General features: G+C 42.4%; 1 protein-coding gene across 10 annotated transcripts in view; it reads left to right on the top strand.

Moving 5' to 3' along the window:
• The first annotated feature begins 1,766 nt into the window (after positions 1–1,766).
• LOC115166295 (myelin transcription factor 1) overlaps positions 1,767–25,903 on the top strand; it is a 32,184-nt gene continuing 8,047 nt past the window's right edge. For 2 of the 10 annotated variants that reach the window (XM_029720167.1, XM_029720159.1), the window contains exons 1-14: positions 1,767–1,854; positions 10,514–10,608; positions 11,302–11,356; positions 11,480–11,510; positions 11,761–11,826; positions 12,012–12,256; positions 12,431–13,480; positions 13,582–13,701; positions 13,798–13,888; positions 14,065–14,190; positions 14,316–14,530; positions 20,794–21,002; positions 21,768–21,992; positions 25,676–25,830. In XM_029720167.1, the coding sequence (XP_029576027.1) occupies positions 1,830–1,854; positions 10,514–10,608; positions 11,302–11,356; positions 11,480–11,510; positions 11,761–11,826; positions 12,012–12,256; positions 12,431–13,480; positions 13,582–13,701; positions 13,798–13,888; positions 14,065–14,190; positions 14,316–14,530; positions 20,794–21,002; positions 21,768–21,992; positions 25,676–25,830 (2,708 nt within the window). In that variant the 5' untranslated portion in view covers positions 1,767–1,829. Of the gene's footprint in view, positions 1,855–6,231; positions 6,623–10,513; positions 10,609–11,301; positions 11,357–11,479; positions 11,511–11,760; positions 11,827–12,011; positions 12,257–12,430; positions 13,481–13,581; positions 13,702–13,797; positions 13,889–14,064; positions 14,191–14,315; positions 14,531–20,793; positions 21,003–21,767; positions 21,993–25,675; positions 25,831–25,903 lie in introns of those variants that run through there. The other 8 variants (XM_029720162.1, XM_029720158.1, XM_029720161.1 and 5 more) reach the window with 7 other exon arrangements.

Below are 25,903 nucleotides of genomic sequence, written 5' to 3'. Positions count from 1 at the left end.
TCACATACACACACACACACACATGCGCAGCACACACACGCTCATTAAGCAGCCTCATGCTCAATGGCCTGGAAATCATCCTGCTGGCTCCACCCCAAAGTGTGAGCAGCCTTTGTTATGGTAATCAGACTCTTACTTGAGTGTGTGTGCAGGGGGCAGGGGGTGCATGTGTGTGCAGTACAACAGGACTTGGCCATCAGTCATCAAGCCTCCTCACAGCGCCCATCCATAGGCCCATACAACATCAGATTAAAAAAAAAGTATTTTGATGAAAAACATAAATATAGTTTCTTTACTACAAAATAAAAACAAGTTACTTTCAAGGTAATCCTAATCAGGTCTCAGCAATACATGTCTCAACTCTCAAAAGTTTGAGCCTGCAGAATGCCTTGCCGACAACCAGAAGCCCTGTCAGAAAGGAGGTGGGGGAAGGGGGGCTGCAGCCTGCAGTCATCAATATCTGCAGGCCATCTGTCATAGGGGTCTATGGGGGGAGGGGGGGCACTCAGTCTCAACTCACAGAAGAAGGACATATTCATCCCTATTTGAGTGAATTTCAACAACTTTCTGTAGCATGTTGCAGTGCTATAGTACAACATTATGTGGTGTATTACCTTGAAAGAAGAACATAACTACACTGAATTTAAGGGTATAGGGCAGGCTATCAGAATTTGTATTAGCCTATGAGTAGGCCACTAGACCTATAACTTGTTCCACACTATTACCATGTTATAACCACAAGTGCTACCAACATTATTTTATTGACTAAATTAATCTGATTGTACATTTTTGCACACAACTTCAGTATTATAATCAGTTTCATTACATACTGCAGCACCTACCTTTCACCTGCTGATACAATTCTGAGGGAGTCATTCTGAGAAATGAAAGCTTCCTTTCAGTCATTGGTGGAAAAATGACCCAATTGTCAAACTTGAGTAAAAGTAAAGACACCTTAATAGAAAATGACTCAAGTAAAAGTGAAAGTCACTCAGTAAAATAATACTTAAGTAAAAGTCTAAAAGTATTTAGCTTTAAATATACTTAAGCATCAAAAGTAAATGTAATTGCTAAAATATACTTAAGTATCATAAGTAAATGTATAAATAATTTCAAATTCCTTATATTAAGCAAACCAGACAGCACCATTTTTGTAGTTTTTTTAAAATGTACTTACGGGTAGCCAGGGCACACTCCAACACTCAGACATAATTTACCAACGAAGCATGTGTGTTTAGTAACACTGCCAGATCAGAGGCAGTAGGGTTGACCAGGGAGGGATGTTCTATTGATAAGTGTGTGAATTGGACCATTTTCCTGTCCTGCTAAGCATTCAAATAGTAACAAGTACTTTTGGGTGTCAGGTAAAATGTATGTCATTTTCTTTTGGTATGTAGTGAAGTAAAAGTAAAAGTTGTCAAAAGTATAAATAGTAATCTACAGATACCCCAAAAAACTACTTAAGTAGTACTTTAAAGTATTTTCACTTCAGTACTTTACACCACTGTTTTCAGTAACACTTTGAAAGCTAAAGCATATTTAAGGAGTTGCAATGAGAGAAAGGGAAGAAGTCGGATTAGATTTGTGACTTGCTGGGGTCCGTGTTCCTTTTCAATGAGCATTGTTTTGGAACATTGACAGTGTGCACCGCTCTCATTGGCTGTTTTAGGAAACAATAACAGGACCGGTGGCCTCTGATTGGTTCAACCCGACAGCTGCCCAATACCCCTCTCCGTCTGATAAGTTTCTCTAACCAACTTTATTTAGTATGAAGTCAAGTTGCTTGTGTTTTGAAGCAGTGTGCAAAGGGAAATTCCACCGCAAAGAAGATGAAGCTGTGTAAAACGTTTTTAGGTGAGTAGCCTATGTATTATCTGTTTTTCTCTATCTCTTCTGTAAAATATGTGTTGATGGCTAACTGAACTCAGGTTAGGAGCAGAAGTGACGGTCTAAGCATTGTTCACTAATTTATCTGTTAGGATAGGACTTTGTCCTTTGTTGTAGCCTAAACTTGCATGTTTTTTATTCAATCATTTGAATTATGTTATAGTCTGTTTATGCTGCATTATTTGATATAGGCTATAGATGTTTAATCCAATACTTGTTAATTTCGTAGGCTGTATAGCCAAGTGGCCAATTTAAAGACACAGTAGCCTATTGGTTGTAAGGAAAGTGTCAATATCTGCCTTGGTTTATCACTAGGATAGATAAACGGGTTGGTTGTTTTACCAACAAAACCGACGCGTGCGGAACAATGGGGAGAAAACAGACAGGGTTGGCTTAGAATGATGCCAACATGTAAACTAGTGAATATTTAGTCTCCACTGTTTATTGAAAACATAAATACATTTGCACAATGGGCACTTGTAGTCTCTCTCATCGTTACAGCTTTTGTTTAGCTAGCTAGCGAATGTCATTCAAAACACCTCAAAACAAGACATGGTGGCATCAAGAACAAGATTAAACGATCCAATTCCTCACATGGCAGTTTGTAATTCCTGCTAGCAAACTGGCCATCCAAGAATCACAACAACAAGCTGACTTCTGCCCCATGGATGCGCGCACGTCAATTTCGTGAAGTTGTCAGCTAACCCATCTACTGGCTAGCATCTTCCAGTCACTAGGCCTACTAGACACAAACAGGTGGCGTCAACGTTATTTAAACGGTCTAATTATGTCAAGGTGACTGCTTTGTATTTCATTTACAATAACTCATGAACTCTACTTACACAATGTAATTTTAACCCAAAATGTATGGCAGCTATAGAGTAGTGAGGAGGAGGAGTCTACCATCAGGAAGCGACTTCACCATTCATTTTCTGTATTCAGGGTTCACTTAAACATGGTTTAAGCTTTGTTGTAATATTGACAGTTACAGCTGATTTCAGGATTGTATATTGATTCCCTGTCCTTAAATATAGGTAATCTGATTTAATTCAGTCTCCGAATCGTTTAATCAAAGTTTTCGCCTCCAGCTCCAGATATCAGGGCATGACAACCACAATCTGTCTCCTGAATTGTGCACTAAACCCTAACTATTTTTCTCTGCTTTTCCCTCGTTTACAATATTTACCAAATCTACAAAATCAAAATTGGCTCTATCGTAAACATTCAGGGAAACAAAACATTTGCTTTTTGGTCTTAATTTAAGGTTAGGGTTAGGTATAAGCTTAACACGCAGTGAGGTTAAAGTTAGGGCTAGGTTTGAAATCCTATTTTAAGATGCATTGTAAATGGAGTTAATGACTTTATGGCTGTGGTAACTAGTGACGACTGTTTTCCCTGGCTAAACTAGCTGGCTAGCTGAACTGTGCTAGTTTTCGTCCTCATTTCCAAACTTCATAAACGTATACAATCATGTAACAAAACAAATCGCTGGAAATAAACTTAAATGATTTATTGTTGTATTGTTTTGATGAAGCTGGTCGGAGATATCAGTCGTAAAACGACGGTAGCGAAGGTAGCGTAGTGGTTTGGCCACTAACCGAAAGGTTTCTAGATCGAATCCCCGAGCTGACTAGGTAAAAATATGTCGTTAACCCATTCCTAGGCTGTCATTGTAAATAAGAATTTGTTCTTAACTGACTTGACTAGTTAAATAAAGGTTAAATAAAATAAATATCACTGTAACTTAAATTGGAACCAAGTTCAGATTTGAGATCCACCGGCGTTATTGGCTTAGGGTTAGCTGGACGTTTCTGACTGTTCTTGGAACTGTGGCAACGGGCAGCCTCTCCCCGCTTGGCTCGACGGGATATGTAGTGATTTTGCCAACACAGCTAGAAATGTAGGCCTACACAGTCTTGTACGGAGGAATGAAGTGCTGCCAGAGCGCGACCCTCACCTTTTTCAATTTGAGAATACACGGAGCTGGTAAAAAAAAAAATGTCTGGAAAATTAGCCTATTTCTGAATCAATGTCACGCAAGATCAAATAGGTTAATGATGAATGAGTATTTTACATAACAGAACCGAATATAATAACATGGCATAACACCTCGTTTCTAGTGAGATTTTAGGATAGTTAACTGAAGCTGAATAGTCGTATCTATTTTCTCATGCGGCTCAAAGCTCAACAGCGCGCGCCACTAGACAATATACATGCTTCGATTTGTTTGTTAACACCATCTGCTCTAACTTGCTCACGAAACAGTAATCTAAATGCATATTCGCATGAAACTGATTAAGATCAAATGATTGGCATGCAGACGCAGTTTGGGCATTTCACTGGTAAATTGTGAATAATTGTCATTGACAGTGATGATGGCCTATTTTGAAATTAAGTAGACCAATGCCGAACTTGGTGTTTGAGGGTTTTAAACATATAACATTTCTCGAGACAATATATGTGGGTACAGGCAGACATTGCAATTGGAGGATGCATTTTATGCATATTCTATAGGCTAATGATATTCAATGCTACATCTGTCAGTACAAACTTTGATTGAGAAATGATGATGAAATAAATAAATACAGATTGTACTACACCACTGCTTGTAACCTTAACCTTTTTTTAAAACTGACTATCGTATTTGTTGATGAAATCGGAATGTATTAATATCACGAGTAATCCAGGAATGTCACGAGTTAATTGTCATGAGAATATAGCAACTCGACAGAGTGCATTGACTACAATGAATGGCTAAATTACTTCCGGACACGAGGGGTCAGCGGAGCTCCTCTGTCTCCTCACCACTCTATAAAACTAGTCGACAAGGTCAATAAAAAAATACAAAAAATGAATTGCACAGTTGCTGATTTTCAGCTGTTTATGAAAAGTGTTTCTGTAGCCTACATGACCGAAATTATATCAACAGAAAAACAATGTTGAGTCCTAACCACACAAGGCCCTTTGTGCTGACCAAAGATTTCCTGAACTCACATTCCGTCCAGACACTTTGTTAGACAAAGGAAAGTTGTGTCCCTTCAGGGATTAGTGGCTCTTAACTCTGTATAGGCGACGTCAGGCTGCAGGCGTATTAAAAAAGTTTTGTGCGGGGTGGGGGAGTCTGTCAGATTGGTCCATCTGTTGGTGGGGAGTCGAAAGTGTAGCCTACCCTCTCGTCGGTCGCCCCCTATGTAATATTTATACAGCAGGGCCTAGTCACAGCAGATCCAACGCTAATTGTATCCCAGAGCAGGGCTGTCCATCTGCACTGGGGCTATAAAATGTGCCTGAGATTAGATGGGGGAGAAAAAGGCCCCAGCTGGTAACCGAAGAGGAGGTGAGTCTCTTTAAATATGCAAAACTCTTTCGAAGTTACTTCATTTTTAACAGTGCCAAAATGTGGATTCTTTTTTTCTAGATTTGCAACCGGACTCTGATGGGTATAGACTAGGCCTGCTAGGCTATAGACCTATGCCCAATAAGTAAAAACATTTAGTTACATGCACTCCAAAGTGTAAACTAATAAATCATTTTAGCCTATTCGTATTGTTTAAGTTATTGATTGGGTTTCGACATTTGTATAGGCTGCATGATTTGATGATTAGACCTAGATTACTGTCATATATTCGTGGCTATGTTAGCATTTATTAACATATATTTAAACCTTCTTCTGAAGTTGATGCTTTTTTTGCTGTTATATTATATTATTTTCATCAAAACAAAAGTTTCTCGTTTGATACTTTGGATGCCTACACAACGTGCTACGAAGACGTTGTCTATAACAGACCCCATGCAATTCGAATAAATTATTCAATGAACAAGTGGCGCAGCGGTCTAAGGCACTGCACCTCAATGCAAGAGGCATCACTGCAGTCGCTGGTTCGAATCCAGGCTGTATCACATCCGGCCGTGATTAGGAGTCCCATAGGGCGGACACAATAGGCCGTCATTGTAAATAAGAATTTGTTCTTAACTGACTAGCCTAGTTAAATAAATGATAACGTCAAAAGCCGATGTTAAGTTAAAATTTAACTTTGAAGGGTTTTCTATCGGTGTGCATTGGAAAGTGGTTTATATTGAGCTGTAAGAGTAATTACCACACTTATAAGACCAAATGTCATGTTTATGGACGTAGTTTTAGCAGAGTGGTCTAGCTACTGTCCATGGTGCTGAAACTAAGGCACGCGCCACCCAAGCGCTGTCCGGGACACTGAACTGTTCAAGATCCCTGCACGGTGCTTAGATTTGCCTCAATACTGATGTTGATTGAGGGTGTCGAGTCTAAAGATAATTTATGATTGATGCAGCATGATAAGTGATATCAAAAATTAACTGGAGTACCCGAAGCCCTGCCCCTCTTGGCCTATGTTGTGGGGTTTGCTATGGTGATGTCAGAGTATGGGGGAGGGGTGAACAAGGGACCATGAGCGAAAGGTAAGGCAATATTACGTATTCTCGCTGACAAAGGCAAATGAAGCCATGTTTTTTTGCTTATGCATTTTGGAGTAGGCTATTCTACATTTAAAGTTGGAGTAATGCCGCATTTGTAAACTGGAGACTGGCGGAAGAGCACTCAGCTCCGGATTATGTTTGATGTCTCTAACCGTCAATGAGGGCGGTGCGGGGATGTTGTGGACGTTGTATCCAATGCTGAGCAGAAGTTGTTGAAATAGGGATCAGAAAGCCCCTTTTGCCTACTTGAAAACAACGAAGCAACCTGAACCATTCAAGAATGGTAGGCTATTTATAAATCATATTACGTTTACAATTCTGCAGTATATAGTTACATTATTATGTTCCCCAAATTCGTTTGAAATCAGATTGTAAACCTATCCTTTCGCGAATATATTTTGGTTTCTATAATGGACGTCCCGGTCCTAATTCTTAAAGATGCAGTCTCTTTAGGCTGCTCATTTATATAAAACACTAATCTTATTTTACATAACCTTCAGTATCATATACATTATGGACTGAAAAAGCAGAACGCACAGTTCTGTTAATCCAAAGGTAATCCAAAGGTAATCCAAACGACCAGAGAATGTCAATTCGGACAAATGACGAAACTCTTTTGGATATTCCCCTTGAAATAAACGTTTATCGTTTTGATATGAGTTTCAGAATAAGCTATAATGTTCACAGATTGTAAAAACATTCATGTGTGATTTGTAGCCGATTTAGTGTTGCTTAGGGTTCCGGAAACTTGGAGAAAAGCATAATGTTGATAAGTTTGAAAGCTGTAGGCCTTGTACAGTAGCCTATGCCATTGTATTTTGTGGTTTACCCTTTCTTTCCATTATGAAGAGCCTATAGAAAAAGTAGGAGATACCAAATAATATTTGAAGCTAGGCATATTTGTTTCGATTTAGGGTGCTATTGTGAAAGTCCTTTATGTTTTTGCAACCCGGAGAGGCAAAGGCCTTTAATAAACGCAATGTTGCCTACTTTTCTTGTTCCTATCTCTTCTTCAGTTTTTTGTCTTTGTAGTTCAGTTGTATGCGGATGTTCACTCGATGACCAATTAAGGCCCAAACCTGCATGTTATTTTGTTACAAAGTGGCTTTGCAATGGGCCTACTTGCTGCGTAACTATATCATTTGCCTAGTGCTTTGCTACTCGGCTCGCAGGAGGTTGTGTGTCGATGACTGTAAAGTGTGTCGGTAGCAGACCGGGGGAGGTGGAGCCACATTTCCGAGAGCTCAAATGTCACCATCTCCCGGGGCTATGTGCGCTCAGATTGCCATTTATAACGAGTTTATTAATATAGTAGCACTAGAAAAACCCACCCAAGCTTGATATTTGAAGGCTCTCTCTCTACAGCAAGGACTGATTAAATCGAAGGCGTGGTGCTATAGCCTCTCATACAGAGTGAGTGTGTTAGGTCGTGTTAGCACCATGGACAGCGAGCGCCGTGGTGTTTTTGTGCAATAACGATAAACAAAGACGCGAAGCCCCGTTCTCTTTAAACCCACAATCCAATCCAAAGGTCTATTTCCATTATGTGCAATACAGAAGGGCTATGCTTTGGGTAGGCTAGCTGCTCTGGTAAGCGGATATGCATTTCCGTTGTACAGTTAAATATTTTAGCATATATGCTTCATGGCTGGTTTATTAAAGGCTATTCCTCAAATAACACAATTACCAACAGTTACATGGCTAACTCTCCATCCATATAGTAGGCGTAATCGTAGGTAGGTCTAATATGGTATAACATTTTACATATTTTTTGCACATTGCTGCATGTTTTACGCAACATGATCTTAAAACACTGTCGGCGTTCCCTTAATATCAGTGATTAACTGAGAGATCTAGTGATAACACACGTGCAGACCTTCTGTATTGTTCTCTTATATTTCTCAACCCTGTTCGTGGAGAGCTAACCTCCGGTAGGTTAGACATTTTTTTCGTTACATTTTAGTCATTTATCAGACGCGATTTACAGTAGTAAATGCATACATTTTCGTACTTGTCCCCCGTGGGAATCGAAACCACAACCCTGGCGTTGCAAGCTGCATGCTCTACCAACTAAGCCACACGGTTGTAACTAACAGTTTTAACTAACCTGATTCCGTTTATCAACCAGCTAATTATTAGAAACAGGTGCGCTAGATTAGGGTTGTAGCGAAAACCTACAGGATGGTAGCTCTCCGGGCACAGGGTTGAAGAGTCCTAATGTATGGGGAGCTCCAAGGTACCAGGTGCCCACATGAGGCAATAGCTGTGTGGATATAGTTCGTAATGTATAGTAGGCCTAAAATAAAACAGCTGGGTCGAGTGCCCATACAATACAGTACCAGTCAAAAGTTTGGACACACCTACTCATTCCAGGGTTTTTCTTACAACTTTACTATTTTCTACATTATAGAATAATAGTGAAGACATCAAAACTATGAAATAACACATATGGAATCATGTAGTAACCAAAAAAGCTTTAAACAAATCAAAATATATTTTATTTTTGTGATTCTTCAAAGTAGCCACCCTTTGCCTTGATGACAGCTTGCACACTCTTGGCATTCTGTCAACCAGCTTCATGAGGCAGTCACCCGGAATGCATTTCAATTAACAGGTGTGCCTTGTTGAAAGTTCATTTGAGGAATTTCTTTCCTTCTTAATGCGTTTGAGCCAATCAGTTGTGTTGTGATAAGGTAGGGGTGGTATACAGAAGATAGCCCTATTTGGTAAAAGACCAAGTCCTTATTATGGCAAGAACAGCTCAAATAAGCAAAGAGAAACAACAGTCCATCATTACTTGAAGACATGAAGGTCAGTCAATCCGGAAAATTCCAATAACTTTTAAAGTTTCTTCAAGTGTAGTCGCAAAAACCATCAAGCGCTATGATGAATCTGGCTCTCATGAGGACCTCCACAGGAAAAGAAGACCCAGAGTTACCTCTGCTGCAGAGGATAAGTTCATTAGATTTTCCAGGCTCAGAAATTGCAGCCCAAATAAATGCTTCACAGAGTTCAAGTAACAGACACATCTCAACATCAACTGTTCAGAGGAGACTGCGTGAATCAGGCCTTGGTGGTCGAATTGCTGCAAAGAAACCACTACTAAAGGACACCAATAATAAGAAGAGACTTGCAAGAACCACACACAATGGACATTAGACCAGTGGAAATCTGTCCGCATGTGTGCTTCCCACCTTGAAGCATGGAAGAGAAGGTGTGATGGTGTGGGGGTGCTTTGCTGGTGACACTGTCAGTGATTTTCTAGTTTGCGCTTAGTGGGACTATCATTTGTTTTTCCAACAGGACAATGACCCAAAACACACCTCCAGGCTGTGCAAGGACTATTTGACCAAGAAGGAGAGTGATGGAGTGCTGCATCAGATGACCTGGCCTCCACAATCACCTGACCTCAACCCAATTGAGATGGTTTGGGATGAGTTGGACCGCAGAGTGAAGGAAAAGCAGCCAACAAGTGCTCAGCATATGTGGGAACTCCTTCAAGACTGTTGGGAAAAAGCATTCCAGGTGAAGCTGGTTGAGAGAATGTCAAGAGTGTGCAAATATGTCATCAAGGCAAAGGGTGGCTACTTTGAGGAATCTCAAATATAAAATATATTTTGATTTGTTTAACAACTTTTTGGTTTCTATGATTCCATATGTTATTTCATAGTTTTGATGTCTTCCCTATTATTCTACAATGTAAAATAAAGAAAAACCCTTGAAACTTTTGACTGGTTTTTGTACATTGTTCACGGGTGTAACTCTGTGTCATCGTAGAATTAGAATAAGGTTCTATAGCCTAGTGGGTGCAATAACAATAATAATATAATAAGAGTCATGGTTAGTTATCACCCTCTTATGAACCATCCACCTGTTTTACCTATAGCTCTGTCCAGATTGAACATGAGATGATTTCTGGGGTGCTTTACAACGATACTTTTGTGTACACGTTAAAAAAACTAAAAAAACATTTCGTAAAAAATAAGATCAACAACAAACAACACCGCCAATCAAATTTCCATTATGTAATGAAATGAACTTGCCATACATGGAAAGAATATAGTAAGTAACGGGTTAGGATGTCACCAGTGCAGACAGTATAGGCCTGTCTGTATGCTTTATGCTGGTGATGTATAACCATGACTTTGTGTCCAATGTCTCTCCTCTCCAATAGAAAATGAGTTCAGAGGCCAGCTGCTGAACCAGAGGTGGACACGAGGGGACAGAATAAGCAGATTCTGTGAGACCAAGAGGAGCCTGCGAATCAAAGTGAGAAGCTGTGTGTGTGTGTGTGTGTGTGTGTGTGTGTTTGTGAGCGTGCACGTGTGTGCCTGTGTCTTTGTGAGAAAGAGCGAGAGAGAAATAGAGAGTTAATGCTTTGTGATAACAATGAGTACTGTCAGAAACAGTGACCCTCCCATTTCACACAAATCTATCTCACTCTACTCCTCTCTCCCACTCTCTTCCTTCCCTCCCTAAACAGAAGGAGGTCATACATTTTTCCTTTTAAAAGCTTTTATTAGAGTTGATAAGGACTCTGCTTTTGTAACCAGATCTTGCTCCATTGAGGATGAGGGGAGGTTCCACCCCACTTTGAAATCAGTATGAATGTTATGTGTATGTGTTTGGTTATGGGTGTATCTGTGCTTTAAAATACTTGTGTGTGGGAAGAGGAAGACAGGGGGAAGATAAAATTATACTGCTATGGTACTTGCAATGAGGCACTGTGTGGATTGATGATGTAGAATAATTGTAGAGAAGTCACTCAAAAAGTGAAGCTGTGTGTGTGTGTGTGTGTGTGTGTGTGTGTGTGTGTGTGTGTGTGTGTGTGTGTGTGTGTGTGTGTGTGTGTGAGCATCAAAATGTGTACCTGTGTGCCTATGTAGTGTGTGTGTGTGAGTGAGTGAGTGAGTGAGGTAAAGAGAGGTAGTGAGTGCACTGTCATGACACTTTGTGTTTCAGATGAGTCAGGAAGCAGCAGAAACAAGAACACGGACCCGCTCAAAAGGCATCAGAGGTGAGCTGGGGCCACACAAATGCACGCACAAACGCATGATACTAATGGAAACAGCTTCATTTGGAGTGCATTTAGGATAAGTGTGTCTTTTGGATGTTCACCGTTTGTCTTTTTACTCCCCAGTACCCAGTGAACTCGTGGGAACAGAGTTAAGGTGAGAGAGGACGATGTTTTATGCTACGGCATTAAATTCACAGACCCAGTTTTCCTATTACTGTATACATGTAGCCCTGCCCTGATAAATGTAATATTTAGACTGGCCCAGTGGACTTAAACCAGAGCATGCAGATATTCAGAGCAAATAAACTGGGCTGGTGATGAACTGGAAAGCACATACAGAGTTTGAACGTATCCATTGCGCAACTGAAGAAAACAAGTGTTTGTTTTCTGTTTGTATCACTAAGTAGTTGCCCCACCCCTGGATGTGATGGTTCAGGCCATGTCAGTGGGAGATATTCACGACACAAAAGGTATGATATACTAACTATACTAACTACCACTAACTCTTAGCACTCAAGTTCACAGTTTTTTTAAATAGATCTCAACTTTGGGTCATTGATTAAAAGCACCATAACAAATACAACGTATAGTGTAAAATATACATTTGAAGGGGAATTCAATAGTCTCTTACCATCTCCTCACCTTGCACCCACAGCGTTCTCGGATGCCCAATAGTGAAGAAGAGGAAACTTGCGGAGGCGGAGGCAGAGGCAGAAGAGAATCAGCCCGCCCCTAAGAAAAAGTCCCCGTCCCTGAAGTTGGCTATGGACGAGGGTTTCAACGCAGCAGACAGTGATGCTGGCAGTGAGGTGGAGCATGAGGAGGAGGAGGAGTCAGAGGATGAGGAACAGAAAGAGAAAGAAAACAACAAAACGCCAAACCCACTGGAGTCCATGAAAGGTGAGTCAAGAGAAGACCACGATCCAAGGAAAATATCACATTTATCATGGATTGTTATTGGCTATTACAGCGGTACATATTGATAATGATACTAAAGTAAGTAATGATGGAAAGACAAATATAGGGAACAGTTTTCTCTTTAGCAATAACCTATCAACTCTGCACTGTACACAGCCAATTGCGCACAGGTGTTACCCGAAGACACAGAAAAAGAGAAGTCTGTCGAGTTCGACACCATAGCTGCACCTGAAGCAGAGGCTCTGCAGGAGGACACAGAGGCAGCCACCACAACCCAACAGCAGGCTTCCACAGAGGCAGAAGGAGAAACAGAGGCAGAGACAGCGACAGACAGACGCAAAGAGGAGGTGCAAGAAGTGGCAGAGATACAGGCCGCAGAGGAGGAGGAGGAGGAGGAGGAGGAGGAAGATGAGGGGACAGTTGAGGAATACAGAACAACAGAGCAGCCCAAAGGCAACGATGAAACAGGGAGAACAGAGATTGAGGAGAAGCAAAAGGAGGAGGTAGGAGACGAGGAAGAAGAGGAAGAAGAGGGGGTGGAGGAAGAGAAAGAGGAGGAGAGGCAATGTGTGGGTCAGGAGAACTCAGATCATCAGTACTCCAGTGGAGACTACAGCAGGCATCAGGCAAAAGTTGAAGGAGATGAGGAAGAAGAAGAGGAAGAGAAGGAGGGAGAGGAGACTGAGAAGAAGGTAATGGAAGAGAAGGAGGAGGAAGAGGAGGAGGAGGTGGTCCACGTGGAGCCTGCCATCTCTCTTGCCTCTAGTACGCTTGCTCAGGGATGTGAGGATACAGAAGTGGCACCGGAGGAGGTAAAGATTGGTACCCCGTTGACAGAAGAGGAGGAAGAGGAGGAGGAAGGAGAGGAGGAAACAGAAGCAGGGGAGGTGGAAGAAGAAGACCAAGAATCTCACAAAGCCTCACCTACCACAGTGGTCATTGAGATACGATCTGAGGAGGAGGAAGAGGAGGAGGAAGATGACTGTCTCTCACAGGGTTCAGGCGTGACAGATGACTCTGAGACCTGGGATATGACCCGGGGGAACTTGGGGCTGCTGGAGCAAGCCATCGCCCTGAAGGCCGAGCAGGTGAGAGGGCCGCACGACGACCAACAGTCTCCCGAGGACCAGCGCTACCACAGCCCCGAGGACAGGGCCAGCAAACCCATGGACCCAGCCATGCGACACAGAGGACACCACAGCAAAGGTAGGACAGTTTATGGTTTATCAAGATATCTTTTAACCCACCATAGATTAATCTTCCAATTATTATCCTGCTCACTCAACTTCTCTCCCCTTTCCATCCAGACAAGAAAGAGGTGAAATGCCCCACCCCTGGGTGTGATGGGACGGGCCACGTGACTGGGCTGTACCCCCACCACCGCAGCCTCTCTGGGTGCCCTCACAAAGACAGGATCCCACCTGAGAGTGAGTACTAGCAGAATACTAATACGGTACTACCAAAGGGAAACATTACTGCTTGAACAATATGCTGTCTGTGTCTCTTTGCCTCCGTTTCCCTAGTCCTGGCCATGCACGAGAACGTGCTGAAGTGTCCAACTCCAGGATGCACAGGCCAAGGTCACGTCAACAGCAATCGCAACACGCACCGCAGGTATTATACTGTCCAACGATTATAACCTCACATTTACCTTTTATCCCTACACTTAAAGACTATCATTGAGTGTATGGTAAATGAGCTGTTGATGAGCTGTAGTTCTAGTCACAAAGTTAGTCAATGAAAAGGGAAACAATTGATTAATTATCACTATCTCTCTTTGTCTGTCTCAGTCTGTCCGGTTGTCCCATCGCAGCTGCAGAGAAGCTCGCCAAGGGGGGCCAAGTCACCCTCAGTCACCCCCAGCCTTCAGTCAGCGAGCCCTCAACTGGGAGCCCCCACTCAGACAGAGTTCTCAGGTGAGCCCCCTCTCCTCCTCCCTTTCTCCCCTTACTTAAATAGCTGTCCGTCTCCGATAAGTTTTACTCATATTTTACCCTTTCTCTTGCACATAATGTTCTGACTCTCTCTCTCTCTCCAACAGACCAATGTGTTTTGTGAAGCAGCTGGAGATCCCTCAGTATGGCTACAGACCCAACATGGTGCCCACCACACCCCGCGCCAACTTGGCCAAAGAGCTGGAGAAATACTCCAAGGTTTCCTTCGACTATGCAAGCTTCGACGTCCAGGTGTTTGGGAAGCCTATGCTGGTTCCAAAGATGCCCGCCACCAGTCAATCCTCACCCAAAGCCATCAAATGTAAGATGATCTTGGCAGAAATAATTACAAACTATGAGAATGCAGGGAAAGCAGATATAATCTTTATAGCACATTAATAATAAGGTTATTTATTATGGTAATTGAACGGTCATCAGATCTGATAACATTAAGGGGCTAAAAATGTATGTATTAGAGACAAAAGTTCTCGAATCCTCAATCTTCAACCTTGAAGGGCCTTAAGATAAGATAAAATTATTAATCCCCCAGAGGAGAAATTTGATTGCACCAGCCAATACATATATTACCAATAAATACGCCATAAAAATACAACAAAGACACAAAGACATTAAAAGCAGCACATCATCAATGGATATAAAAACCGAAGTGTTCGTGTTAAAAGCCTCATAGCATATGGTAAAAAGGATCCGCGGAAACGCTCTGTTTTAGGAAAAATAAATCGGTCTGCCATCGCACTGCGATGCTCCAGCCAGATACTGTGGAGGGCGTGGCTAGTGTTGGCCTCTATACTCCTGAGCTTCTTGAGGTTCCGCTTATCTAGGGTGGGCTCTAGATTGTTTTTAAAAACTATGGAGGTGTTCTCTTTCCACTGCAGCTTATCGTCAATCACCACCCCCAGGTATTTGTACGAGTCCACCCTTTCCACAGTGACCCCATTGATGACCACAGCAGACGCACTCTCCTTCCTCCTGAAGTCTATCACTAGCTCATTGGTTTTAGACCCATTCAGCTCCAGGCAGTTTCAGCTGCCCCATGCCACAAATTAAGATATTTCCTCCCTGTATAGGGAATCATCATCCTTTGTAATGCAGCCTACAATGGCTGAATCATCTGAAAACATTTGTAGGCGACAGGAGGCTTGGGCGTGCCAGCAGTCTGCTGTGTAGAGGATGAAGAGGAATGGTGACAAAACCGTCCCTTGTGGGGCATCTGTGTTAGTGATGATGTTGTCTGAGACCGAGTGGTTCAGTAGTCTGACCCACTGCGGCCTGTCAGTGAGGTAGTCCATGACCCAGGTGATGGTGGAAGGATGTAACTGCATGACCTGGAGTTGGCGGGCTCGAAGATGGGACTGGATGTTGTTGCACAGCACCCGGAGTCTGAATCCATAGGTCCTGCAACCTTCCTGGCATTGGTCAGTTTGAACTGTTTCCTCACCAACAGTCAGAGTAATAGCAGGACTGGTCCCAGACTCCGCTGTTGTAACCTCTCCATAGACCTCCTACCAAGGACTGTGGGCTCTCGTTCTCCATGGCCGACATGAGTCAGACATTTAAGCGTGTTAATCCTCGCAAGGCTGACGGCCCAGACAGCATCCCTAGCATTGTCCTCAGAGCATGTGCAGACCAGCTGGCTGGAGTGTTTATGGAGACATTCAATCTCTCCCTATCCCAGTCTGCTGTCCCCACTTGCTTCAAGATGTCCACCATTGTTCCTGTACCCAAGAAAGCAAAGGTAACTGAACTAAATGACTTTCGCCCCATAGCACTCACTTCGGTTATCATGAAGTGCTTTGAGAGGCTAGTTAAGGATCATATCACCTCTACCTTACCGGACACCCTAGACCCACTTCAATTTGCTTACCACCCCAATATATCCACAGACGATGCAATCGCCATTGCAGTGCACACTGCCCTATCCCATCTAGACAAGAGGAATACCTATGTAAGAATGCTGTTCATTGACTATAGCTCAGCCTTCAACACCATAGTACCCTCCAAGCTCATCATTAAGTTTGGGGACCTGGGTCTGAATCCCGCCCTGTGCAACTGGGTCCTGGATTTCCTGACGGGCCGCCTCCAGGTGGTGAAGTTAGGAAACAACACCTCCACTTCACTTATCCTCAACACACGGGTCCCCACAAGGGTGCGTGCTCAGCCCCCTCCTGTACTCTCTGTCCACCCATGACTGTGTGGCCACACACTCCAACTCAATCATCAAGTTTGCAGACGACACAACCATTGTAGGCCTGATTACCAACAATAACGAGGAAGGTGAGGGCCCTGGCGGAGTGGTGCCAGGAAAATAACCTCTCCCTCAACATCAACAAAACAAAGGAGCTGATTGTGGACTTCAGGAAGAAGCAGAGGGAGCACGCCCCTATCCACATTGACGGGACCGCAGTGGAGAAGGTGGAAAGCTTCAAGTTCCTCGGCATACAAAACACTGACGATCTGAAATGGTCCACCCACAGAGACAGTGTGGTGAAGAAGGCGCAATAGCGCCTCTTCAACCTCAGGAGGCGGAAGAAATTTGGCTTGGCCTCTAAGACCCTCACAAACTTTTACAGATGTACAATTAAGAGCATCCTGTCAGGCTGTATCACCGCCTGGTACCGCACTGCCCGCAGACGCAGGGCTCTCCAGAGGGTGTTGCGGTCTGCCCAAAACATCACTGGGGGCACAATTCCTGCCCTACAGGACACCTACAGCACCCGATGTCACATGAAGGCCAAAAAGATCATCAAGGACATCAACCACCCGAGCCACAGCCTGTTCACCCCGCTAGGGGTGAAGGCAAGGTCAGTACAGGTGCATCAAAGCTGGGACCAAGAGAATGAAAAACAGCTTCTATTTCAAGGCAATCAGACTGTTAAATAGTCATCACTAGCCGGCTACCACCCGGTTACTCAACCCTGCACCTTAGAGGCTGCTGCCCTATGTACATAGACATGGAATCACTGGTCACTTTAATAATGGAACACTAGTCATTTTAATAATGTTTACATACTGCTTTACTCATCTCATATGTATATTCTTTATTCTATTCTACTGTATTTTAGTCAATGCCACTCCGACATTGCTCGTCCTAATATTTATATATTTCTTAATTCCATTATTTTACTTTTAGATTTGTGTGTATTGTTGTGAATTGTTAGATATTACTGCACTGTTGGAGCTAGGAACACAAAAATGTCGCTACACCCTCAATAACATCTGCTAAATATGTGATCAATAAAATTTTATTTGATTTGATTTGTTGGGTCATAGTCCTGTTGAAAAGCAAATGATAGTCCCACTAAGCGCGAACCAGATGGGATTGCGTATCGCTGCAGAATGCTGTGGTAGCCGTGCTGGTTAAGTGTGCCTTGAATTCTAAATAAATCACACAGACAGTGTCACCAGCAAAGCACCCCCACACCATCACACCTCGTCCTCTATGGTGGGAACTGCACATGCAGAGATCATCCGTTCACCTACTCTGCGTCTCACACAGACACAGCGGTTGGAACCAAAAATCTCAAATTTGGACTCACCAGACCAAAGGACAGATTTCCACCGGTTTAATGTCCATTGCTCATGTTTCTTGGCCCAAGCAAGTCTCTTCTTCTTATTGGTGTCCTTTAGTAGTGGTTTCTTTGCAGAAATTCAATCATGAAGGCCTGTTTCACGCAGTCTCCTTTGAACAGTTGATGTTGAGATGTGTCTGTAACTTGACCTCTCTGAAGCATTTATTTGGGCTGCAATTTCTGAGGCTGGTAACTCTAATGAACTTATCCTCTGCAGCAGAGGTAACTCTGGGTCTTCCTTTCCTGTGGCGGTCCTCATGAGAGCCACTTTCATCATAGCGCTTGATGGTTTTTGCGACTGCACTCAAAGTTCTTGATATTTTCACGATTGACTGACCTTCATGTCTCACCTTCTTGCCACAAATTAACTTTTAACGAGGCAGACTTGTTAATTTAAATAAATTCCAGGTGACTACCTCATGAAGCCTGTTGAGAGAATTCCAAGAGTTTGCAAAGCTGTCATTGAGGCAAAGGGTGGCTACTTTGAAGAATCTCAAACATAAAATATATTTAGATTTGTTTAACACTTTTTTGGTTACTACATGATTCCATATATGTTATTTCATAGTTGTGATGTCTTCACTATTATTCTACAATGTAGAAAATAGTAAAATAAAGAAAAACCCTGGAATGAGTAGGTGTATCCAAACATTTGACTGGTACTGTATGTACATTTTCAAAGATTTCTAAATACAGGTTTTCACTTTGTCATTATGAGTTATTGTGTGTCGATGGGTGACAAAAAAACAACAATCTAATCCATTTTGAATTGAGGTTGTAGAACAAGGGGTATGAATACTTTCGGAAAGTATTCAGACCCCTTGACTTTTTCCACATTTTGTTACATTACAGCCTTATTCTAAAATGTATTAAATTGTTTTTTCCCCTTATCAATCTACACACAATACCTCTTACCGACAAAGCAAAAACAGATTTTTAGAAATGTTTATTTGTATAGAAAATTAAAAACGGAAATATTACGTTTACATAATCATTCAGACCCTTTACTCAGTGCTTTGTTGAAGCACCTATGGCAGCGATTACAGCCTAATGTAAGGGTGCATGCTGGTGGCAGGGAAGTCAGGCGCAGGAGAACAAACTTCGTATAAAACAGAGAAGCTTAATAAGTGCTAAAAAAACCTCTGAAAACCAAAATATACAAAATAATACAATTGGGTACAAAACCCATCGCACACCAGAACATATCTTGCACATAGCTTACAAAACAAACAATCACCAACAAGGACAATGACGGGGAACAGAGGGTTAAATACACAACATGTAATGAATGATTGGCTAGAAGGTCGGCGACTTCGAACGCCGCCCGAACAAGGAGAGGGACCAACTTCGGCGGAAGTCGTGACACCTAAATTCTGCTTGAGTATGACACTACAAGTTTTGCACACCTGTATTTGGGGAGTTTCTCCCATTCGCTGCAGATCCTCTCAAGCTCTGTCAGGTTAGATGGGAAGTGTTGCTGCACAGCTATTTTCAGGTCTCTCCAAAGATGTTCATTCGGGTTCAAGTCCGGGCTCTGTCTGGGCCACTCAAAGACATTCAGAGACTTGTCCTGAAGCCACTCCTGTGTTGTCTTAGCTGTGTGCTTAGGGGTCGTTGTCCTGTTGGTAGGGGAACCTTCACCCCAGTCGGAGGTCCTGAGCGCTCTGGAGCAGGTTTTCATCAAGAATCTCTCTGTACTTTGCTCCGTTCATCTTTGCCTCGATCCTGACTAGTCTCCCAGTCCCTGCTGCTGAAAACATCCCCACAGCATGATGCTGCCACCACCATGCTTCACCGTAGGGATGTTGCCAGGTTTTCTCCAGACGTGACGCTTGGCATTCAGGCCAAAGTGTTCAATCTTTGTTTCATCAGACCAGAGAATTTTGTTTCTCATGGTCTGAGAGTCTTTAGGTGCCTTTTGGCAAAGGCAGTGGCTTCCGTCTGGCCACTCTACCACAAAGGCCTGATTGGTGGAGTGCTGCAGAGATAGTTGTCCTTCTGGAAGGTTCTCCCATCTCCACAGAGGAACTCTAGAGCTCTGTCAGAGTGACCATTGGGTTTTTGGTCACATCCCTGACCAAGGCCCTGATCCCTTGTTTGCTCAGCACTAGGAAGAGTCTTGGTGGTTCCAAGCTTCTTCCATTTAAGAATGATGGAGGCCACTGTGTTCTTGGGGACCTTCAATGCTGCAGACATTTTTTGGTACCCTTCCCCAGATCTGTGCCTCGACACAATCCTATCACAGAGCTCTTCGGACAATTCCTTCAACCCCATGGCTTGGTTTTTGCTCTGACATGCACTGTCAACTGTGGGCCCTTATATAGACATGTATATGCCTTTCCAGATCATGTCCAATCAATTTAATTTACCACAGGTGGACTCCAATGAAGTTGTAGAAACATCTCAAGGATGATTAATGGAAACAGGATGCACCTGAGCTCAATTTCGAGTCTCATAGCAAAGGGTATCAATATTTTTGTAAATAAGGTATTTCTGTTATTATTATTTATATATATAAATTAGCAAAAAAAAAAAAACCTGTTTTTGCTTTGTCATGGGGTATTTTGTGTAGATTACTGAGGATTTTGTTTTCTAATCCATTTTAGAATAAGGCTGTAATTCAACAAAATGTGGAAAAAGTCAAGGGGTCTGAATACTTTCCGAAGGCACTGTATATATAGAATTTTTTTGTTTTCCACCAAGTCCAACAACCAGGGGATTAGAAATTATGCAAGTAATGTTATTTGATAGACTCCAATTCTATCTGCTAATTTCATAAGTGATCTTTCCCCTATATAAAAAAAGATGATCTTGGCATTTGTTGAATTTCTGTTGGAAACCATTCCTTAACTACCAAAACATAACTTTAATTTGTTACGTCAGTGTTCATGAGAGAAATTGGTTGGTTATAGGGAGAACTGTAATGGTAGCTTGGTGCATGTTCAACTTGGGAGGATGAATTCTCATTTGGACTTCCACCCTCTCTCCTCCACAGCTAAACCATTCCCTAAGGCCTCGTCCCCAAGCCACAGCATGTCAGGAGAATATGCAAAGAGCAGCTCCTCCTCGTCCTCCAGCGGCTACGATTACTCCCATGATGCCGAGGCTGCTCACATGGCTGCCACTGCCATCCTGAACCTGTCCACGCGCTGCTGGGAAAGGCCCGAGAACCTTAGCACCAAACAGCAGGACGCAGCCGGCAAGGTAGGCCGCCTCTCTGCTACCCAGCCCAGCCTATCCTTTTGGTAGTTGACTTTACAAAGTCTTTCCCTCTTGAAAGTATTTATTGGACTCACTGCATTACTTGACCATGCACTTTCTGGCGAATCAACCTGATCTTGAGAACTTCTAACTTTTGTCATCAATGTACATAAATATACAGGTGTCGGATCTAAATTTGACCTATATTGTCACAGCAAAATTATCCTGCAGCAACAGGATTTGAACGTTTAGTCCATAATGTTTCTTGATCTGTGGTTAGGCTATTAGCTGGCCAAAAGTAGGCTACATGAAAAGTTCAATACTGTTAATATAACCACGTATTAGTGTTTCTTTTGTGTGAAATTATGTAAATCAGAAGCTCATCTGCAGGAATTTTCCTGAGCTTCTGCGAGAAGCCCAGAAAAAGTCTCATTAACAAAATAGTGATCAAATTAGGATCCTACATCTGTACACACTAGAGGAGGTTGGTGGCACCTTAATTGGGGAGGATGGGCTCATGGTAATGGCTGGGGTGTAATCAGTGGAATGGTATCAAATGCATCAATCACATGGTTTCCATGTGTTTGATGCCATTCCATTTACTCCTTTCCAGACATTATTATGAGCTGTCCTCCCCTCAGCAGTCTCCACTGGTGCACACACACACACACACACACACACACACACACACACACGCACACACACACACACACACACACACACACACACACACACACACACACGCTAACATAGTCCTTGTACCTTCAGGAAATTGATATTGAAGTGGATGAGAATGGGACACTGGACCTGAGCATGAAGAAGCCCATCAAGAGGGAAGGGATGCAATCACCAGACCCATCTTTATCCTCCTCCTCTTCCTCGCAGCACCCGGGAGGTGTTCCCTTGTCCCAGGCCCACCTGCAGGAGGAGTGGGAAGGGCCTCTGGACTTCACCAAGCCAAACTGTCCCAAAGAGGGGGAGGAGCAAGATGAGGTAACCGCATAACGCCAAGTCCGCAAATAACACCAAAACATTGGAATTATGATAATGTTATAGTCTTGAGAGAGGTTACCCGCTGGGAACAAACTGGGAAAATACATTGGATTTGAAAAAAGTAATCAACCTTTTTTTTTTGCCTTATTTTACAAGGTAAGTTGACTGAGAACACATTCTCATTTACAGCAAAGACCTGGGGAATAGTTACAGGGGAGAGGAAGGGGGATGAATGAGTCAATTGGAAGCTGGGGATGATTAGGCGACCATGATGGTGTGAGGGCCAGATTGGGAATTTAGCCAGTACACCAGGGTTAACACCCCTACTCTTACAATAAGCACCGTGGGATCTTTAGTGACCACAGAGAGGACACCCGTTTAACTTCCCATCCAAAAGACGGAACCCTACACAGGGCAATGTCCCCAATCACTGCCCTGGGGAAAAGGGATATTTTATTTAGACCAGAAGAAAGAGTGACTCCTACTGGCCCTCCAACACCACTTCCAGCAGCATCTGGTCTCCCATCCAGGGACTGACCAGGACCAACCCTGCTTAGCTTCAGAGGAAAGCCAGCATCAGGATGCAGGGTGGTATGCTGCTTTTGAGGAAAACATTTTAAACCACAGGATTATGTCATCATGGTAACCAATTTTCAACATAGACAAACCTTGTATTAAATATGTTGAAGTTGTACCTTTGAAAGAACGTCAGATCTTCAACGTAATATCCACATGTATAGGCATCGCAGCACCTCCTACTGGAGAGTTGATCCATCTACAGCCATCCTTTCAGTCTCCCATCCAGGATTTTAACAAAGCCCAATCCTGCTTAGTTTAGATTTTGTCACTGACTAGTACCAATGTGCTATTGTGAGAATAATTGTTGCTATCGTGTTGTGCTATCGTGAGAATAATTATCAAAGTCATTCCAAATGTGTAGGTTCAACAGAGCAAATAAAGTATAACCATACTTTATCAATTATACATCATCAATGATGCTATTTAGGCCTGTATAGTATTTGGGAAGTCATCAACAGCTATTCAGCACAGGATTCAACTACATATAGGCCTAGAGTTTGGTTCATTTCAAATGGAATCTACAAGTTGATAATAAATATGTTGGATTCACGTCTCCTTCTCAACCAAAAACAAAAGTTAAAGAATTTGATTGAATCAAATCAAACTCCATTTAAAGTTTTATTTGATTTAGTCCTATACTTTAACTTAGATTTTTGGTTGAAATGGAGACGTGAATCCAACATGTAAATTATTAATATGTAGACAAACTGGAATTAAGCCAGACTCAGTGGCACAGATGGATTCGGGAAAATATTCAGACCTATTCCACCTTTTGTTACTTTACAGCCTTATTCTAAAATGTATTAAATATTTTTTCCCTCATCAATCTACACACAATACCCATAATGACAAAGCAAAAACAGGTTAAAAAAGAATTTGTGCTCCAAATTTTTTAAATTGTATTAAATATCACATTTACGTACGTATTCCAAATCAAAACCACATTTTATTTGTCACATGCGCCAAATACAACAGGTGTAGACCTTACAGTGAAATGCTTACTTACAAGCCCTGAACCAACAATGCAGTTTTAAGAAAAATGCCAAAAGAACAATAAGAAATAAAAGTAACAAATAATTTAAGAGCAACAGACCCTTTACTCAGTACTTTGTTGAAGCACCTTTGGCAGCGATTACAACCTTGAGTCTTCTTGGGTATGACGGTACAAGCTTTGCACACCTGTATTTGGGGAGTTTCTCCCATTCTTCTCTGCTGATCCTCTCAAGCTCTGTCAGGTTGGATGGGGAGCGTCGCTGCACTGCTATTTTCAGGTCTCTCCAGAGATGTTCGATCGGGTTCAAGTCCGGGCTCTGACTGGGCCACTCGAGGACATTCAGAGACTTCCCGAAGCCACTCCTGCGTTGTCTTGGCTGTGTGCTTAGGGTCGTTGTCCTTTTGGAAGGTGAACTGTCGCCCCAGTCTGAGGTCCTGAGCACTCTGGAGCTGGTTTTCATTAAGTATCTCTCTGTACTTTGCTCCGTTCATCTTTCCCTTGATCTTGACTAGTCTCCCAGTCCCTGCCGCTGAAAAACATCCCCACAGCATGATGCTGCCTCCACCATGCTTCACTGTAGGGATGGTGCCAGGTTTCCTCCAGACGTGACGTTTGGCATTCAAGCCAATCTTGGTTTCATCAGATCAGAGAATCTTGTTTCTCATGGTCTGAGAGTCCTTTAGGTGCCTTTTGGCAAACTCCAAGCGGGCTGTCCTGTGCTTTTTACTGAGGAGTGGCTTCCGTCATGTCCACCACCAATCAGAGATGGTTGTCCTTCTGGAAGGTTCTCACATCTTTACAGAGGAACTCTGATAGACAGTTGTTGGAATGTATAGACAGTTGTGTGCCTTTCCAAATCATGTCCAATCAATTGAATTTACCACAGGTAGACCACAATCAAGTTGTAGATACATCTCAAGGATGATCAATGGAAATAGGATGCACCTGAGCTCAATTTCGAGTCTCATAGCAAAGGGTCTGAATACTTATGTGAAAAGGGTATTTATGATTTGTATTTTTAATACATTTGCAAACATTTCTAAAAACCTGTTTTTGCTTTGTCATTATGGGGTATTATGTGTAGATTGATGAGGGAAAAAAATAATTGAATCCATTTTAGAATAAGGCTATAATGTGGAAAAAGTCAAGGGGTATGAATACTTTCTGAATGCACTGTATCCAAGCAGAAGATACATCTGCTTCAAAAGTTGATATTTGGGTGCGTTGTCAACCAAACACAATTCAATATTACTTTTGTAAGACAGTAAATAGCCTAATGGGCTATCTTACAAACTAATGTAACAGTATTTATTCAACCTTAAAATGTGTAACGTCCATAGCCACATTTTCAGCTTACTGTAACAATAAATTACTTATTATGTAATCATAGAAAGTGTGCATGTTCAGGGTTGCAGGTCTGTGGAAATCTTCACAATTGCTATAATAATCTGCACAGAATCTCAAAAGGCATTGATCACTTGCACCATGTACTTTAATGTAATGTCAACTAACTACAATCCAGGTCATTTAGTTGTGCTATTAGATGATGCACAGTGGTAACACGTTGTTGTTTAAATCAACACAATATCTAACATTCTACTCCCATTTGAACTTTGGTGTGCTTTTAAATTATTGAAAGCGCAGTGATAGCATATTTACAGTAGGTCACAACTTTAGAAAAAATTTGACATTGATTTTCCATTAGAATTTTGTTGTGCTTTTAGATGGTTGAAAGCATAGTGATAACACATTGGGAATTCAACAAACTTGTGGCTGTCTTTTTGAGTGGGTGAAAATATGTTGGAATCACATTGATCAACATATCTACCAACTATTACCTAATTCTCCACGTTCAAATGATGTGGTGTACCCAGTGGGTGGTGTGTGTTCTAGCCCCAGCTTCCAATGATGAACCAGAATTGGAAATATGGTGAGGCGAGACTTGTGTGACTATGTTCTGATTGCATGATTCTTTTATGCTGGAGCTGCAATCTTTGTAAAATTGCCTTTTTGTCTCAATGGAACATCCTGGTAATGAATCAGGGATGGATGAAATGACAAGCTATAATCTCTCTCCATCCTTACCTGTGTTTGTTTGACCTTCCTTCAGATGGACTTTGTGGCCCACTCCTACACCTCCTCTGATGCAGAGGATGATGACATCGCTCAGGAGAGCATGGAGGACAGGAAGTACCCAGGCGAGGTCACCACGTCCAGCTTCAAGGTCCAGTTCTCGCCCAAAGACTGCAAGAAAGAGGTTCTACTGTAAGTGTGCTCTAAAATATCTCCAGTCCAGCATTCATAACAACATTATAAGAGAAAAAGCATCCCAATTTTA

This window comes from Salmo trutta, chromosome 28 (assembly GCF_901001165.1).
Source record: "Salmo trutta chromosome 28, fSalTru1.1, whole genome shotgun sequence".
In the NCBI taxonomy this organism is placed as follows: Eukaryota; Metazoa; Chordata; class Actinopteri; order Salmoniformes; family Salmonidae; genus Salmo; species Salmo trutta.
The sequence above is the reverse complement of the archived record's forward strand: the minus strand, read 5'-3'. Positions and strand labels throughout refer to the sequence as shown.